The following is a 16,046-nucleotide window of genomic DNA, read 5'->3' on the forward strand; positions in this document are numbered from 1 at the left end:
AGCATCTCGCAAACGCCAACTCTTTCCTAGGCAGGCTACGCTTTGTATCACCGCTTTCCAGAATACGCACACAGCTGAAAACCTCTTACGGCAACTGAGGAAGATTATCGCGGAATGGCTTACCCCAATTGGACTCTCCTGTGGATTTGTGGCATCGGACAACGCCAGCAATATTGTGTGTGCATTAAATATGGGCAAATTCCAGCACGTCCCATGTTTTGCACATACCTTGAATTTGGTGGTGCAGAATTATTTAAAAAACGACAGGGGCGTGCAAGAGATGCTGTCGGTGGCCAGAAGAATTGCGGGACACTTTCGGCGTACAGGCACCACGTACAGAAGACTGGAGCACCACCAAAAACTACTGAACCTGCCCTGCCATCATCTGAAGCAAGAAGTGGTAACGAGGTGGAATTCAACCCTCTATATGCTTCAGAGGTTGGAGGAGCAGCAAAAGGCCATTCAAGCCTATACAATTGAGCACGATATAGGAGGTGGAATGCACCTGTCTCAAGCGCAGTGGAGAATGATTTCAACGTTGTGCAAGGTTCTGATGCCCTTTGAACTTGCCACACGTGAAGTCAGTTCAGACACTGCCAGCCTGAGTCAGGTCATTCCCCTCATCAGGCTTTTGCAGAAGAAGCTGGAGACATTGAAGGAGGAGCTAACACGGAGCGATTCCGCTAGGCATGTGGGACTTGTGGATGGAGCCCTTAATTCGCTTAACAAGGATTCACGGGTGGTCAATCTGTTGAAATCAGAGCACTACATTTTGGCCACCGTGCTCGATCCTAGATTTAAAGCCTACCTTGGATCTCTCTTTCCGGCAGACACAAGTCTGCTGGGGTTGAAAGACCTGCTGGTGAGAAAATTGTCAAGTCAAGCGGAACGCGACCTGTCAACATCTCCTCCTTCACATTCTCCCGCAACTGGGGGTGCGAGGAAAAGGCTCAGAATTCCGAGCCCACCCGCTGGCGGTGATGCAGGGCAGTCTGGAGCGACTGCTGATGCTGACATCTGGTCCGGACTGAAGGACCTGACAACGATTACGGACATGTCGTCTACTGTCACTGCATATGATTCTCTCACCATTGAAAGAATGGTGGAGGATTATATGAGTGACCGCATCCAAGTAGGCACGTCACACAGTCCATACTTATACTGGCAGGAAAAAGAGGCAATTTAGAGGCCATTGCACAAACTGGCTTTATTCTACCTAAGTTGCCCTCCCACAAGTGTGTACTCCGAAAGAGTGTTTAGTGCCGCCGCTCACCTTGTCAGCAATCGGCGTACGAGGTTACATCCAGAAAATGTGGAGAAGATGATGTTCATTAAAATGAATTATAATCAATTCCTCCGCGGAGACATTGACCAGCAGCAATTGCCTCCACAAAGTACACAGGGAGCTGAGATGGTGGATTCCAGTGGGGACGAATTGATAATCTGTGAGGAGGGGGATGTACACGGTGATATATCGGAGGATGATGATGAGGTGGACATCTTGCCTCTGTAGAGCCAGTTTGTGCAAGGAGAGATTAATTGCTTCTTTTTTGGGGGGGGTCCAAACCAACCCGTCATATCAGTCACAGTCGTGTGGCAGACCCTGTCACTGAAATGATGGATTGGTTAAAGTGTGCATGTCCTGTTTTGTTTATACAACATAAGGGTGGGTGGGAGGGCCCAAGGACAATTCCATCTTGCACCTCTTTTTTCTTTTATTTTTCTTTGCGTCATGTGCTGTTTGGGGAGGGTTTTTTGGAAGGGACATCCTGCGTGACACTGCAGTGCCACTCCTAAATGGGCCCGGTGTTTGTGTCGGCCACTAGGGTCGCTTATCTTACTCACACAGTCAGCTACCTCATTGCGCCTCTTTTTTTCTTTGCGTCATGTGCTGTTTGGGGAGGGTTTTTTGGAAGGGCCATCCTGCGTGACACTGCAGTGCCACTCCTAGATGGGCCCGGTGTTTGTGTCGGCCACTAGGGTCGCTTATCTTACTCACACAGTCAGCTACCTCATTGCGCCTCTTTTTTTCTTTGCGTCATGTGCTGTTTGGGGAGGGTTTTTTGGAAGGGCCATCCTGCGTGACACTGCAGTGCCACTCCTAGATGGGCCCGGTGTTTGTGTCGGCCACTAGGGTCGCTTATCTTACTCACACAGTCAGCTACCTCATTGCGCCTCTTTTTTTCTTTGCGTCATGTGCTGTTTGGGGAGGGATTTTTGGAAGGGACATCCTGCGTGACACTGCAGTGCCACTCCTAGATGGGCCAGGTGTTTGTGTCGGCCACTAGGGTCGCTTAGCTTAGTCATCCAGCGACCTCGGTGCAAATTTTAGGACTAAAAATAATATTGTGAGGTGTGAGGTATTCAGAATAGACTGAAAATGAGTGGAAATTATGGTTTTTGAGGTTAATAATAATATGGGATCAAAATGACCCCCAAATTCTATGATTTAAGCTGTTTTTTAGGTTTTTTTGAAAAAAACACCCGAATCCAAAACACACCCGAATCCGACAAAAAAAATTTGGTGAGGTTTTGCCAAAACGCGGTCGAACCCAAAACACGGCCGCGGAACCGAACCCAAAACCAAAACACAAAACCCGAAAAATTTCAGGCGCTCATCTCTAACATACACACACCATACACATCTCTCCCCACCACCAGTTAAACAAACAACATCAGCATAGAGCCTCACCTGGCCAGCATGATAAGTAAGCCCCCAGCATCTGACACATACTACGGACACTTGTGTAATGGTAGCATCTAGTAACCCTTCGTGGAGAGAACCTTTCCAATAAGCCCCTGGGTCCATGTCACCAACTATTTGGAACAGTAACCTGTGGTGAGTAAAGCGAAGCTGAGTGAGCCCGCAACAGCACAATGGTGCATGGAGAAAACAAAAAACCTCACACAAATGGAAAATGCATAAAACATTAAGGTGCTGTAAGGGCGGAAGATCTCTTCTGCCCTCTCATGCTGTCACTTTCTGGTCCTGATCATGAAGAGAACATAGACAAAACCATTTGTTCACTGGCACATCCGGCCAGCTCTCTTGCAAAGCACCACTGGGAGATCAGCCTAGAGCCTGCCTGAGGCTCCATGAAGATGTATAAAAAAATATTGATCTGCTGCTCCAATGGATTGGCAACCAGGGGGGTTTCTAGGTACTCGGAAAAACCCCTGGCATGCTTGTAACCCCTCAAGGATACAGACAGGTCCCTGAAGTATCTGGGGACTAGGGCCAGATGTACTAAGCCTGGAGAAGTGATAAAACAGTGATAAAGAAATGATAAGTGGAAGGTGATAATACACCAGCCAATCATTATGGGTTAAAAAAATTACAGTTAGTGTCAAGTGCATTATCACCTTCAATTATTATCATTATTATTATTATTATGATTATCTTTTATTTATATGTCACCACATGGCATCTGCAGCGCCCTGTTACAGAGTACATAAACAAATAGGAAAAGCAAGAAAACAGTGACTTACAGTTCAAGACAATATTGGACAAGTACATGGTATATAAACATAGCTGCATCAACAGATTACACTGAAATAAATATCAGGGCTTCAGAAAACTGAGGGATTTGGTGCCATTGTACGGATTAGATGGAAAAGCACATGAGGGAAGATCATGGAAGCTTACATTCTACAGGGGAGGGGCACACATACAAGGGTGACACAGATGGGGCTGAAAGAGAGTGTGGGACAGAGGGTCGAGAATGAGGGTTTAGTGAAGAAGTGGGTTTTGAGAGCTCATTTGAAGTTTTGTAGAGAGGTGGAGGGTCGGAGAGGTAGAGAATTCCAGAGAAAGTGTGCAGAGCCTGATAAATCTTGGCGGCAGAGCTGCATTAGCAGAATGAAGAGGACGGGCAGGAGTATAAAGGGAGATAAGGTCAGAGATGTAAATGGGAGATAAGTGGATGAGGGCTCTGTAGGAGAGTGTGAAAAGCTTGAAATGGATTCTGAAGCGGAAGGGAAGCCAGTGAAGGGCTTGTAAGAGAGGGGAGGTGCATGCAGTACATTTGGTGAGGAAGATGAGCAGTTCAGCAGCACTAAGTATAGATTGGAGTGGAGAGAGGCAATGGAAAGGGATGCCAGATAGGAGAAGATTACAGCAGTCTAGTCAGGAGATGAACAGTGAGTGGATAAGGGTCTTAGTGGTATCCTGAGTGAGAAAGGTTCTGATCCTAGAAATATGTTTGAGATGAAAAGGACAGGTTTGAGAGAGCTGCTGAATGTATGGCAAGAAAACATACGTAGGGGCTAGAGGAAATAGTAGTGCCATCAATAATGAAATTGTGGGAGGTGAGATAGTGAGAGGGTGAGAAGATGATCAGCTCAGTCTTAGATATGTTAAGTTTAAGAAAGTGCTGGGACATCCAGGAAGAGATAAGCCCCATACACACTAGATGAGATTTTGAAAGATCTTGCTCAGAATGGCTATTCTGAGTGAGATCTTTCACAATCTCATGCAGTGTGTACACTAAATGTCATTAACTATGCACGCTTGTGCGCATCGTTAATGACCCACTCCCTTGTCTGAATATGTACAGATGAGGAAGAGCCTCATTAATGACAGCCATGCTGCAGATGCAGCATGGCCATCATTTCCCCAGCGGCCCCCCCACCATCTCTTCCTGTTCTGGCTGCATTGGCAAGTGTGTATGCACTTGCCGATGCCGCCCCCCTACCGGGTCCCTGCCGCTGCCAATATTGGTGATCGCAGGGATTGGCTAGTGGGTACTAGCCTATAGCAGAGAGCCAATTGGATACACGAGTGAGGGGAGCAGGGTAGGGGTCAAGGGAGGAAAGGTAGACTTCTGTTTTATCAGCATTTAGATGCTATGTTAAGCCAATAGAGTTAATGAGCTCACCTAAAGAGGACATATAGAGAGAGAGAAAATGACAAGACCTAAAACAGACCCTTGGGGGACACCTATAGTTAATGTAAGTGGTGGGGAGGTGAAGTCATGAAATGAGACAGAGAAGGAATGGTCAGAGAGGAAGGAGGATAGCCAGGAAAGAGCAGTATCACTCAGACCAAGGGTGTGAAGGATTTGCAGAAGGAGCATGGGGTCCACAGTGTCAAAAGCAATATAGAGGTCAAGGAGAATAAGCAGAGAGTAGTGGCCCTTGGATTTAGCAGAAAGGAGACATTGCAGACTTTCGAGAGGGCATTTTCAGTGGAGTGGAGAGGATGGAAGCTAGACTGGAATGGGTCAAGCAGGAGTGGGAAGAAAGAAAGGCAGTAAGGCGGTTGTAGACAATATGTTCAAGGAGTTTGGAGGCAAAAGGGAGGAGAGAGATTGGTCTACAGTTGGAGAGGGTGTGTGGATCAAGGGTAAGTTCTTTAAAAATAGGGGAGACGATTGCATACTTGAAGGCATAGAGGACAGCGCCAAATGAGAGGGAGAGATTGAGGAGGTGGGCAAGATGGTAACACGTGAAGGAAGCAGAGGAAGCATGGGGGTAAAGGGTCAGGTGGGGAGGTGGGGCGGGGGACAAATGGATAAGGGCCATGACTTCCTCACTATATACATGGGAGAAAGATGTCAGAGTTGGTAAGAGTGATGACGATGAATGGCAAGGGAGAGGTGGTGGCTGTTTGCTGATGGTTTGGTTGGATGTGATGTCCTGACGTATGGAATCAATTTTGGAAGTGAAGTAAGTAGCAAAGTCAAGAGCAGACATTGAGGAGGGCAGAAGAGGTGGGGGATGACAGAGGATGGGGTTGAGGGTGTCAAAGAGGCGCCAGGATTTGAAGACTGGGAGGAGACGAGGTTCTTGAATTATGACTGTTTAGCAAGGGAAATGAGAGATTAAGTTTGAAATGGAGGAAGTCTGCCTTAGAGAGTGACTTCCTCCACTGTCCCTCAGCAGTACACGAGCATTTTTGCAGATATCTGGAGCATTTGGTGTGCCAGGGTTCAGGTGTTCATCTGTGAGAGTGAATGGTGGTTTGTGGCGCGACAGCGTTAAGAACAGAAGTAAGTGAAGCATTGTATAGGAAGTGGCTTGCTCAGGGCATGAGAGAGACAGTATAGGAGAGAGAAGGGAGTCGAGCAGGGAGGATAGGGAAGTGGTGTTGATAGCCTCAATGTCACTTCTTTTTCACTGTTTTATCACTTGTCCAGACTTAATGCATCTACCCCTATATTAACCAACCAACAGTTGATTATTGGTTTTCTCATTCAGAATCTTCTTCTACCCATGAATTATTATTAACTGCTGCTGAAGAACCTGAAGCCATGGAGGAATTTAAAGGCGATTCACCGACACCAACATTTTCTGAACCCTCCACAGATCCATGACATAAATGCAAAATAAAATTGCCACTGTAGCCCCCCCAAACAAACATCTGTTTAGAAGTGAGTATATTAATTTCATTTTTACATAAATAATATTCTAATAAATAGGACTAGGAGATCTTGCGCATATAAGATTCACAATCTTAATGAGTAGAACAGAAAGCCCTTAATTAAAATCAAAGAATGGCCTGATGTTATGACAAAAACCTTCAGATAAAGGGTGCAATGTTGTATTAAGGCCCACAGAACTATATCTCAAGGAAGCCTGACATCAGTTAGAGGACAAGCTGTGTTACCGACATATTACCTTTAACACCACTGAGAATTTCTCAATCCTCTATAATCAGATCATCAGTAAGGCCAAAGCAGTCGGCATTATAACAAAACCTGAAAATGTATTTCACCATGTAGCCCACCCCAAGATACCCATGCTTTACTTCCTGCTAAAGATGTATGGATATCTCACCGGCCCACCGGGTAGGACAATTGTGTTTGGCATACGGGGACTCTCAAAACAGTTGAGCATCCTTGTGGATACACATTGCAGGCACCATGTAACCACCTTACCCTTTTATGCTCAAGATACCACAGACTTTCACAAATGGATAAACACCTCATACTGAACAGAGATCACATGCTAGCCAGTATAGACATCAAATCCCTCTACACCATCAGCATTCATCTACAGGGAATGGAAGCCATAATTTTTTTTAGGATAGAGAAAATACATCAGACTTCCATAAGTTAATTCTGGATCTACTGGAATTCATACTAAACAGGAATTATCTTGTTTTCAATAAAAAAAATTTTACTCCAAACTAGGGCATACATGCTCACCCACTTATGCAAATCTGTTCATATGGTGGTAGGAACCTGCTTATGTATTCAATGATGCCAATGATGAATTTACCACACTTATACCAATGTTGATTCATTACATCAATGACATTTTACTGATTTGGAATGGATCAGATCAGAAATTCCATGACTTCATGATGAAGCTCAAACGGAAATTCACCTATACCATTCATTTTCTAGACCTTTTACTTAATATTTATGAAGAGGGCAATCTCTTTTCTCACCTGTATTAGAAGTCAAATGCAGCAACAGCCTTCTTCAGTACAAAAGACATCACTTTCCACCACCAATACAAACTGTCCTGAAGGGTGAGTTTATAAGATTATAGAGAAATTGCTCCAATGATCTCACCTTTAAAATGCAAAGCAAGGACATGGCTAAGATATTATGCAAGAGGGGGTACCATAGTATACTGTTCAAAAAGCCCAATACAAGGTTGTCAAAACAGCAAGGGGAGTTTCTTATCTTCACTCATAAAAAAGACTGCTGAGAAACAAAATTAAGGTTTATTGATAACTACTGTAACAAGTGGAAAGATTTGAATGACTATAATCATCATCACCGTGATCTCTTATGTTTTATTTTTATTATATTATTTGAATATGCACTTACTCTTTTTTTTCATTCATTTCTATTTCTAATTTCTTTTTTTTTTATCTTACTTCTCTTTTTCCCTTTTTTTTCTTTTTGTATATTAGAAGAACATAATGACAAGGTTTGGAATGAAGGGAGTTAAACGTCCTGGGCTGGGGGCGGATCACTATGGCATGATAGGTATGTTGCTCCAATAGGAGGAATTGGGGGTGGAGCTTAATGGTGTTGTCTGGTTTGTGCTGGTTTTAGTCATCCTCTTTCCCTGTTGCCTTTGGGTGTGTAGGTGCCATTGTAATTGGTGCTGGGGTTTTTTACTGTGTTTTATTTGTTTGTTTTTTTCAGCCATTGCAGTGTCTGTTGGGGGGTTTACTGTGGCTCTCCCTCCCTGTCCTTTGCTGCATTTCATCAGCCAAATCTCTGTCCCATCTCAGACCCCTCCCCAACCCTCCCCCTCGCTCCTCAGAAATTAAGAAGGATTTAGTGATCTGGCTCTCATTTCTGGAGAAATTCAATGGCATGCAGATATGGCTGTCTCTACAAGTTGGCAATGTCAATTTGCAGCTATTTACGTATGCTACAGTATCCGTGGGGTTTGGTTGCTTCCTCAATGGAGCTTGGTGCATCGCCACCTGGTCCCCGGAGTGGTGTTGTAAGGGTTTCACCAAAGACCTCCTACTCCTAGAACTCTTTGCTATCATGGTGGCTTTGGAGGTGTGGGGCGATCGGCTTTGCAATAGCAGCATCTTGTTCAGATGTGACAATCTGGGTGTGGTGCACGCTGTGAAAAACCGGAGGACTAAGTTGGTCATCGTTTTGTGTGTTCTGGGACAGTTAGTTCTGTCGTACCTACGCTTTAATGTGTTATTTCCGTCACAACATGTGCCTGGGATAGACAATGCAATTGCTGATGCATTGTCGTGGGCCATTGGGCTAGATTTCGGTCTTTGGTTCCGGAGGCTGAAGTTGTCAGGGTATGCTGTCCCTCTTATGTTTGGCAGGTTATCAAACTGGCATGGAGGGGTTAGCAGAGTGTTCCATTGTGCCAAGCACTCTCAGGGCCTACCGTCATGCTTGGGCTGAGTGGGAGGAATTTTCTCATGGTCATGGGCATAGAGGTAAAAGTGGGCATTGGCTGATGCTTTTCATTATTTTGCAACTCTATGTCTCCGGTAGGTCTAGGGCGGTGGTGTCTAGGTATCTTCCAGGAATATCCTTTTTCGACAAGCTGTGGGGGCTCCCAGATTTTACCAAAAATGTTCTCCTAGCTAAGGCGCTGAACGGGTGGGCACATCTGGCATCTGTCCTGCCTGACAGGAGATGCCCTATTGATGGGTCACTCCTGATTGATTGATTGATTGATTGATGTTGTGTGCTGTGTCTGGCATGACTTTCTCCCTTTTTGAGGCTCTTCTATTTCAGTTAGACTTTACCATGGCCTACCATGGGGCTTTTCGGGTCTCGGAGATGGTTGCGTCATCCAAATAGAGGGATTCGGCCATGCTCGGGGAGGATGTTGTGGTGGGTGAGAGATCCTTGCTGTGCAGTCTGTGTTGATCTAAGACGGTCCAGCTAGCTAGAGGACGGTGGGTCATGCTGGTCTCTTCATTAGATGTTCGAGTTTGCCCAGTCGCTTTGGCTTCCCGGTATGTGGATGTCCGGCCCTCTTCGGAGGGTTCTTGGCTTCTACACTATGACGGGTTGCCACTGACGAAGTACCAGTTTGGGTGGATGTTGAGGCGCAGCCTGATCAGCATGGGCCTTTCGCCTGCTGATTTTGGGCCCCATTCATTTCGGATCGGGGCTGCAACGTCAGCAGCATCTGCTGGATTTTCAGTGGTGGAGATTAAGTCTCTGGGCTGCTGGAAATCCTCCAGTTATAAATGATACATTCGGCCCTGAGGCTTTCCATTTTATCTTGTGCATTTTATCATTTACTTGAATTCTTGGTTGCTCATTGTTTGGTGTGTAGTGTCATGTTCGTCTCCCATGTCCTTCCTACTTAGAGACTAGCTATCCGCCACTGTTGGCAGTGGGGGGTTCAGTGGTTTTTGATGCTTTTTACCTATCTGACGGACTCAGTTCGGCTCCATGATTACTTATTTGGCTAATTGGACTTCAATTTGGTTAATTGGTCCCTCAGAAGGTTTTATGTTTTTCCTCTGGCCGAATTTACTTGTTTTTCCCCTTACAATCCATCACCACCCCCTCTCCCTCACCCTTTTTTTTGTTTGCATTTCCTTGTGTGTATTACTGTTGCTTTGATTGGCCTGAAGCTTGTTTCAATCGGCTTTGCCGTAGTTCAAAATGTTTCATTCTTTTGGCAGATCCTTGTGTATTTTCATGCAATTTCAATGTTTTATTCACTTATGAACCTATTATTCCTTCTTTTCTTCTCCTTCTTTATAGGATGGGTAGTTGATAAGTGTGCGGTGTGGGTGGTCTGTCACTCCTTTGTGTCCTGGGCATCTCGGTTCATGGCCTCTGAGGGGGCACAGTGTTTTTCGTAGGCTAGTGAGATTCGATGGTTAGCCTGGCGTAGAATGTTGTGGCAAGATCTTAAGGCAAGGTTATTATCACATGCCCAATGACATGGTGTCCCATAGGTGTTGTTGATGCATTTGGGTGGCAATGATTTGGGAAAGAGGACGTTGTTGGATTTGCAATGTTGTATGGTGAAAGATTTGGCTTGCATTGCCAAGACTTGGATATACTTGTTTATCGTGCCGAGGTTATGTTGGCGTGGAGTATCTGACAGATGGCCTATCGATGAGGCCAGGAAAAAGGTGAAGTGGGTGTTGGTCCATGGTGGTGCAGTGGTTCGTCATGATAGGATCAGGTATCGTTAGCATTACCTTTTTTGGTCAGACGGGGTGCATTTGTCTAAGGAAGGTTTAATGATTTTCTTGGAGGACCTCTTTTTGGTTTTGGATTTGGTAGGTTGGGGGTATGGTGGCGGTGTGAACTGTCTGTAGGCAGAGACTTCGCTGTTGGCAGAAAAGAACGGCAGGTTTGCTGTGTTGGAGTTATTAGTAGAGATGAGCGCCGGAAATTATTCGGGTTTTGTGTTTTGGTTTTGGGTTCGGTTCCATGGCCGTGTTTTGGGTTCGACCGCGTTTTGGCAAAACCTCACCGAATTTTTTTTGTCGGATTCGGGTGTGTTTTGGATTCGGGTGTTTTTTTCAAAAAACCCTAAAAAACAGCTTAAATCATAGAATTTGGGGGTCATTTTGATCCCAAAGTATTATTAACCTCAAAAACCATAATTTCCACTCATTTTCAGTCTATTCTGAATACCTCACACCTCACAATATTATTTTTAGTCCTAAAATTTGCACCGAGGTCGCTGTGTGAGTAAAATAAGCGACCCTAGTGGCCGACACAAACACCGGGCCCATCTAGGAGTGGCACTGCAGTGTCACGCAGGATGTCCCTTCCAAAAAACCCTCCCCAAACAGCACATGACGCAAAGAAAAAAAGAGGCGCAATGAGGTAGCTGACTGTGTGAGTAAGATAAGCGACCCTAGTGGCCGACACAAACACCGGGCCCATCTAGGAGTGGCACTGCAGTGTCACGCAGGATGTCCCTTCCAAAAAACCCTCCCCAAACAGCACATGATGCAAAGAAAAAAAGAGGCGCAATGAGGTAGCTGACTGTGTGAGTAAGATAAGCGACCCTAGTGGCCGACACAAACACCGGGCCCATCTAGGAGTGGCACTGCAGTGTCACGCAGGATGTCCCTTCCAAAAAACCCTCCCCAACAGCACATGACGCAAAGAAAAAAAGAGGCGCAATGAGGTAGCTGACTGTGTGAGTAAGATAAGCGACCCTAGTGGCCGACACAAACACCGGGCCCATCTAGGAGTGGCACTGCAGTGTCACGCAGGATGTCCCTTCCAAAAAACCCTCCCCAAACAGCACATGACGCAAAGAAAAAAAGAGGCGCAATGAGGTAGCTGACTGTGTGAGTAAGATAAGCGACCCTAGTGGCCGACACAAACACCGGGCCCATCTAGGAGTGGCACTGCAGTGTCACGCAGGATGTCCCTTCCAAAAAACCCTCCCCAAACAGCACATGACGCAAAGAAAAAAAGAGGCGCAATGAGGTAGCTGACTGTGTGAGTAAGATAAGCGACCCAAGTGGCCGACACAAACACCGGGCCCATCTAGGAGTGGCACTGCAGTGTCACGCAGGATGTCCCTTCCAAAAAACCCTCCCCAAACAGCACATGACGCAAAGAAAAAAAGAGGCGCAATGAGGTAGCTGACTGTGTGAGTAAGATAAGCGACCCTAGTGGCCGACACAAACACCGGGCCCATCTAGGAGTGGCACTGCAGTGTCACACAGGATGTCCCTTCCAAAAAACCCTCCCCAAACAGCACATGACGCAAAGAAAAAAAGAGGCGCAGTGAGGTAGCTGACTGTGTGAGTAAGATAAGCGACCCTAGTGGCCGACACAAACACCGGGCCCATCTAGGAGTGGCACTGCAGTGTCACGCAGGATGTCCCTTCCAAAAAACCCTCCCCAAACAGCACATGACGCAAAGAAAAAAAGAGGCGCAATGAGGTAGCTGACTGTGTGAGTAAGATAAGCGACCCTAGTGGCCGACACAAACACCGGGCCCATCTAGGAGTGGCACTGCAGTGTCACGCAGGATGTCCCTTCCAAAAAACCCTCCCCAAACAGCACATGACGCAAAGAAAAAAAGAGGCGCAATGAGGTAGCTGACTGTGTGAGTAAGATAAGCGACCCTAGTGGCCGACACAAACACCGGGCCCATCTAGGAGTGGCACTGCAGTGTCACGCAGGATGTCCCTTACAAAAAACCCTCCCCAAACAGCACATGACGCAAAGAAAAAAAGAGGCGCAATGAGGTAGCTGACTGTGTGAGTAAGATAAGCGACCCTAGTGGCCGACACAAACACCGGGCCCATCTAGGAGTGGCACTGCAGTGTCACGCAGGATGTCCCTTCCAAAAAACCCTCCCCAAACAGCACATGACGCAAAGATAAAAAGAGGCGCAATGAGGTAGCTGACTGTGTGAGTAAGATAAGCGACCCTAGTGGCCGACACAAACACCGGGCCCATCTAGGAGTGGCACTGCAGTGTCACGCAGGATGTCCCTTCCAAAAAAACCTCCCCAAACAGCACATGACGCAAAGAAAAAAAGAGGCGCAATGAGGTAGCTGACTGTGTGAGTAAGATAAGCGACCCTAGTGGCCGACACAAACACCGGGCCCATCTAGGAGTGGCACTGCAGTGTCACGCAGGATGTCCCTTCCAAAAAACCCTCCCCAAACAGCACATGACGCAAAGAAAAAAAGAGGCGCAATGAGGTAGCTGACTGTGTGAGTAAGATAAGCGACCCTAGTGGCCGACACAAACACCGGGCCCATCTAGGAGTGGCACTGCAGTGTCACGCAGGATGTCCCTTCCAAAAAACCCTCCCCAAACAGCACATGACGCAAAGAAAAAAAGAGGCGCAATGAGGTAGCTGACTGTGTGAGTAAGATAAGCGACCCTAGTGGCCGACACAAACACCGGGCCCATCTAGGAGTGGCACTGCAGTGTCACGCAGGATGTCCCTTCCAAAAAACCCTCCCCAAACAGCACATGACGCAAAGAAAAAAAGAGGCGCAATGAGGTAGCTGACTGTGTGAGTAAGATAAGCGACCCTAGTGGCTGACACAAACACCGGGCCCATCTAGGAGTGGTACTGCAGTGTCACGCAGGATGTCCCTTCCAAAAAACCCTCCCCAAACAGCACATGACGCAAAGAAAAAAAGAGGCGCAATGAGGTAGCTGACTGTGTGAGTAAGATAAGCGACCCTAGTGGCCGACACAAACACCGGGCTCATCTAGGAGTGGCACTGCAGTGTCACGCAGGATGTCCCTTCCAAAAAACCCTCCCCAAACAGCAAATGACGCAAAGAAAAAAAGAGGCGCAATGAGGTAGCTGACTGTGTGAGTAAGATAAGCGACCCTAGTGGCCGACACAAACACCGGGCCCATCTAGGAGTGGCACTGCAGTGTCACGCAGGATGTCCCTTCCAAAAAACCCTCCCCAAACAGCACATGACGCAAAGAAAAATAAAAGAAAAAAGAGGTGCAAGATGGAATTGTCCTTGGGCCCTCCCACCCACCCTTATGTTGTATAAACAAAACAGGACATGCACACTTTAACCAACCCATCATTTCAGTGACAGGGTCTGCCACACGACTGTGACTGATATGACGGGTTGGTTTGGACCCCCCCCAAAAAAGAAGCAATTAATCTCTCCTTGCACAAACTGGCTCTACAGAGGCAAGATGTCCACCTCATCATCATCCTCCGATATATCACCGTGTACATCCCCCTCCTCACAGATTATCAATTCGTCCCCACTGGAATCCACCATCTCAGCTCCCTGTGTACTTTGTGGAGGCAATTGCTGCTGGTCAATGTCTCCGCGGAGGAATTGATTATAATTCATTTTAATGAACATCATCTTCTCCACATTTTCTGGATGTAACCTCGTACGCCGATTGCTGAAAAGGTGAGCGGCGGCACTAAACACTCTTTCGGAGTACACACTTGTGGGAGGGCAACTTAGGTAGAATAAAGCCAGTTTGTGCAAGGGCCTCCAAATTGCCTCTTTTTCCTGCCAGTATAAGTACGGACTGTGTGACGTGCCTACTTGGATGCGGTCACTCATATAATCCTCCACCATTCTTTCAATGGGGAGAGAATCATATGCAGTGCCAGTAGACGACATGTCCGTATCCGTAATCGTTGTCAGGTCCTTCAGTCCGGACCAGATGTCAGCATCAGCAGTCGCTCCAGACTGCCCTGCATCACCGCCAGCGGGTGGGCTCGGAATTCTGAGCCTTTTCCTCGCACCCCCAGTTGCGGGAGAATGTGAAGGAGGAGATGTTGACAGGTCGCGTTCCGCTTGACTTGACAATTTTCTCACCAGCAGGTCTTTCAACCCCAGCAGACTTGTGTCTACCGGAAAGAGAGATCCAAGGTAGGCTTTAAATCTAGGATCGAGCACGGTGGCCAAAATGTAGTGCTCTGATTTCAACAGATTGACCACCCGTGAATCCTTGTTAAGCGAATTAAGGGCTCCATCCACAAGTCCCACATGCCTAGCGGAATCGCTCAGTGTTAGCTCCTCCTTCAATGTCTCCAGCTTCTTCTGCAAAAGCCTGATGAGGGGAATGACCTGACTCAGGCTGGCAGTGTCTGAACTGACTTCACGTGTGGCAAGTTCAAAGGGCATCAGAACCTTGCACAACGTTGAAATCATTCTCCACTGCGCTTGAGACAGGTGCATTCCACCTCCTATATCGTGCTCAATTGTATAGGCTTGAATGGCCTTTTGCTGCTCCTCCAACCTCTGAAGCATATAGAGGGTTGAATTCCACCTCGTTACCACTTCTTGCTTCAGATGATGGCAGGGCAGGTTCAGTAGTTTTTGGTGGTGCTCCAGTCTTCTGTACGTGGTGCCTGTACGCCGAAAGTGTCCCGCAATTCTTCTGGCCACCGACAGCATCTCTTGCACGCCCCTGTCGTTTTTTAAAAAATTCTGCACCACCAAATTCAAGGTATGTGCAAAACATGGGACGTGCTGGAATTTGCCCATATTTAATGCACACACAATATTGCTGGCGTTGTCCGATGCCACAAATCCACAGGAGAGTCCAATTGGGGTAAGCCATTCCGCGATGATCTTCCTCAGTTGCCGTAAGAGGTTTTCAGCTGTGTGCGTATTCTGGAAACCGGTGATACAAAGCGTAGCCTGCCTAGGAAAGAGTTGGCGTTTGCGAGATGCTGCTACTGGTGCCGCCGCTGCTGTTCTTGCGGCGGGAGTCCATACATCTACCCAGTGGGCTGTCACAGTCATATAGTCCTGACCCTGCCCTGCTCCACTTGTCCACATGTCCGTGGTTAAGTGGACATTGGGTACAACTGCATTTTTTAGGACACTGGTGAGTCTTTTTCTGACGTCCGTGTACATTCTCGGTATCGCCTGCCTAGAGAAGTGGAACCTAGATGGTATTTGGTAACGGGGGCACACTGCCTCAATAAATTGTCTAGTTCCCTGTGAACTAACGGCGGATACCGGACGCACGTCTAACACCAACATAGTTGTCAAGGCCTCAGTTATCCGCTTTGCAGCAGGATGACTGCTGTGATATTTCATCTTCCTCGCAAAGGACTGTTGAACAGTCAATTGCTTACTGGAAGTAGTACAAGTGGGCTTACGACTTCCCCTCTGGGATGACCATCGACTCCCAGCA

General features: G+C 47.0%; 1 protein-coding gene across 1 annotated transcript in view; it reads left to right on the plus strand.

Annotated features, from left to right (window-relative positions):
- Positions 1-5,217: 5,217 nt before the first annotated feature.
- The window catches only part of LOC134965378 (indolethylamine N-methyltransferase-like), a 32,090-nt gene continuing 21,261 nt past the window's right edge, over positions 5,218-16,046 (plus strand). Inside the window, exon 1 of the mRNA XM_063941843.1 lies at positions 5,218-5,344. Within this exon, the coding sequence (XP_063797913.1) occupies positions 5,218-5,344 (127 nt within the window). The remainder of the gene's footprint in view (positions 5,345-16,046) is intronic.

This window comes from Pseudophryne corroboree, chromosome 10, assembly GCF_028390025.1.
Source record: "Pseudophryne corroboree isolate aPseCor3 chromosome 10, aPseCor3.hap2, whole genome shotgun sequence".
Taxonomy (NCBI): Eukaryota; Metazoa; Chordata; class Amphibia; order Anura; family Myobatrachidae; genus Pseudophryne; species Pseudophryne corroboree.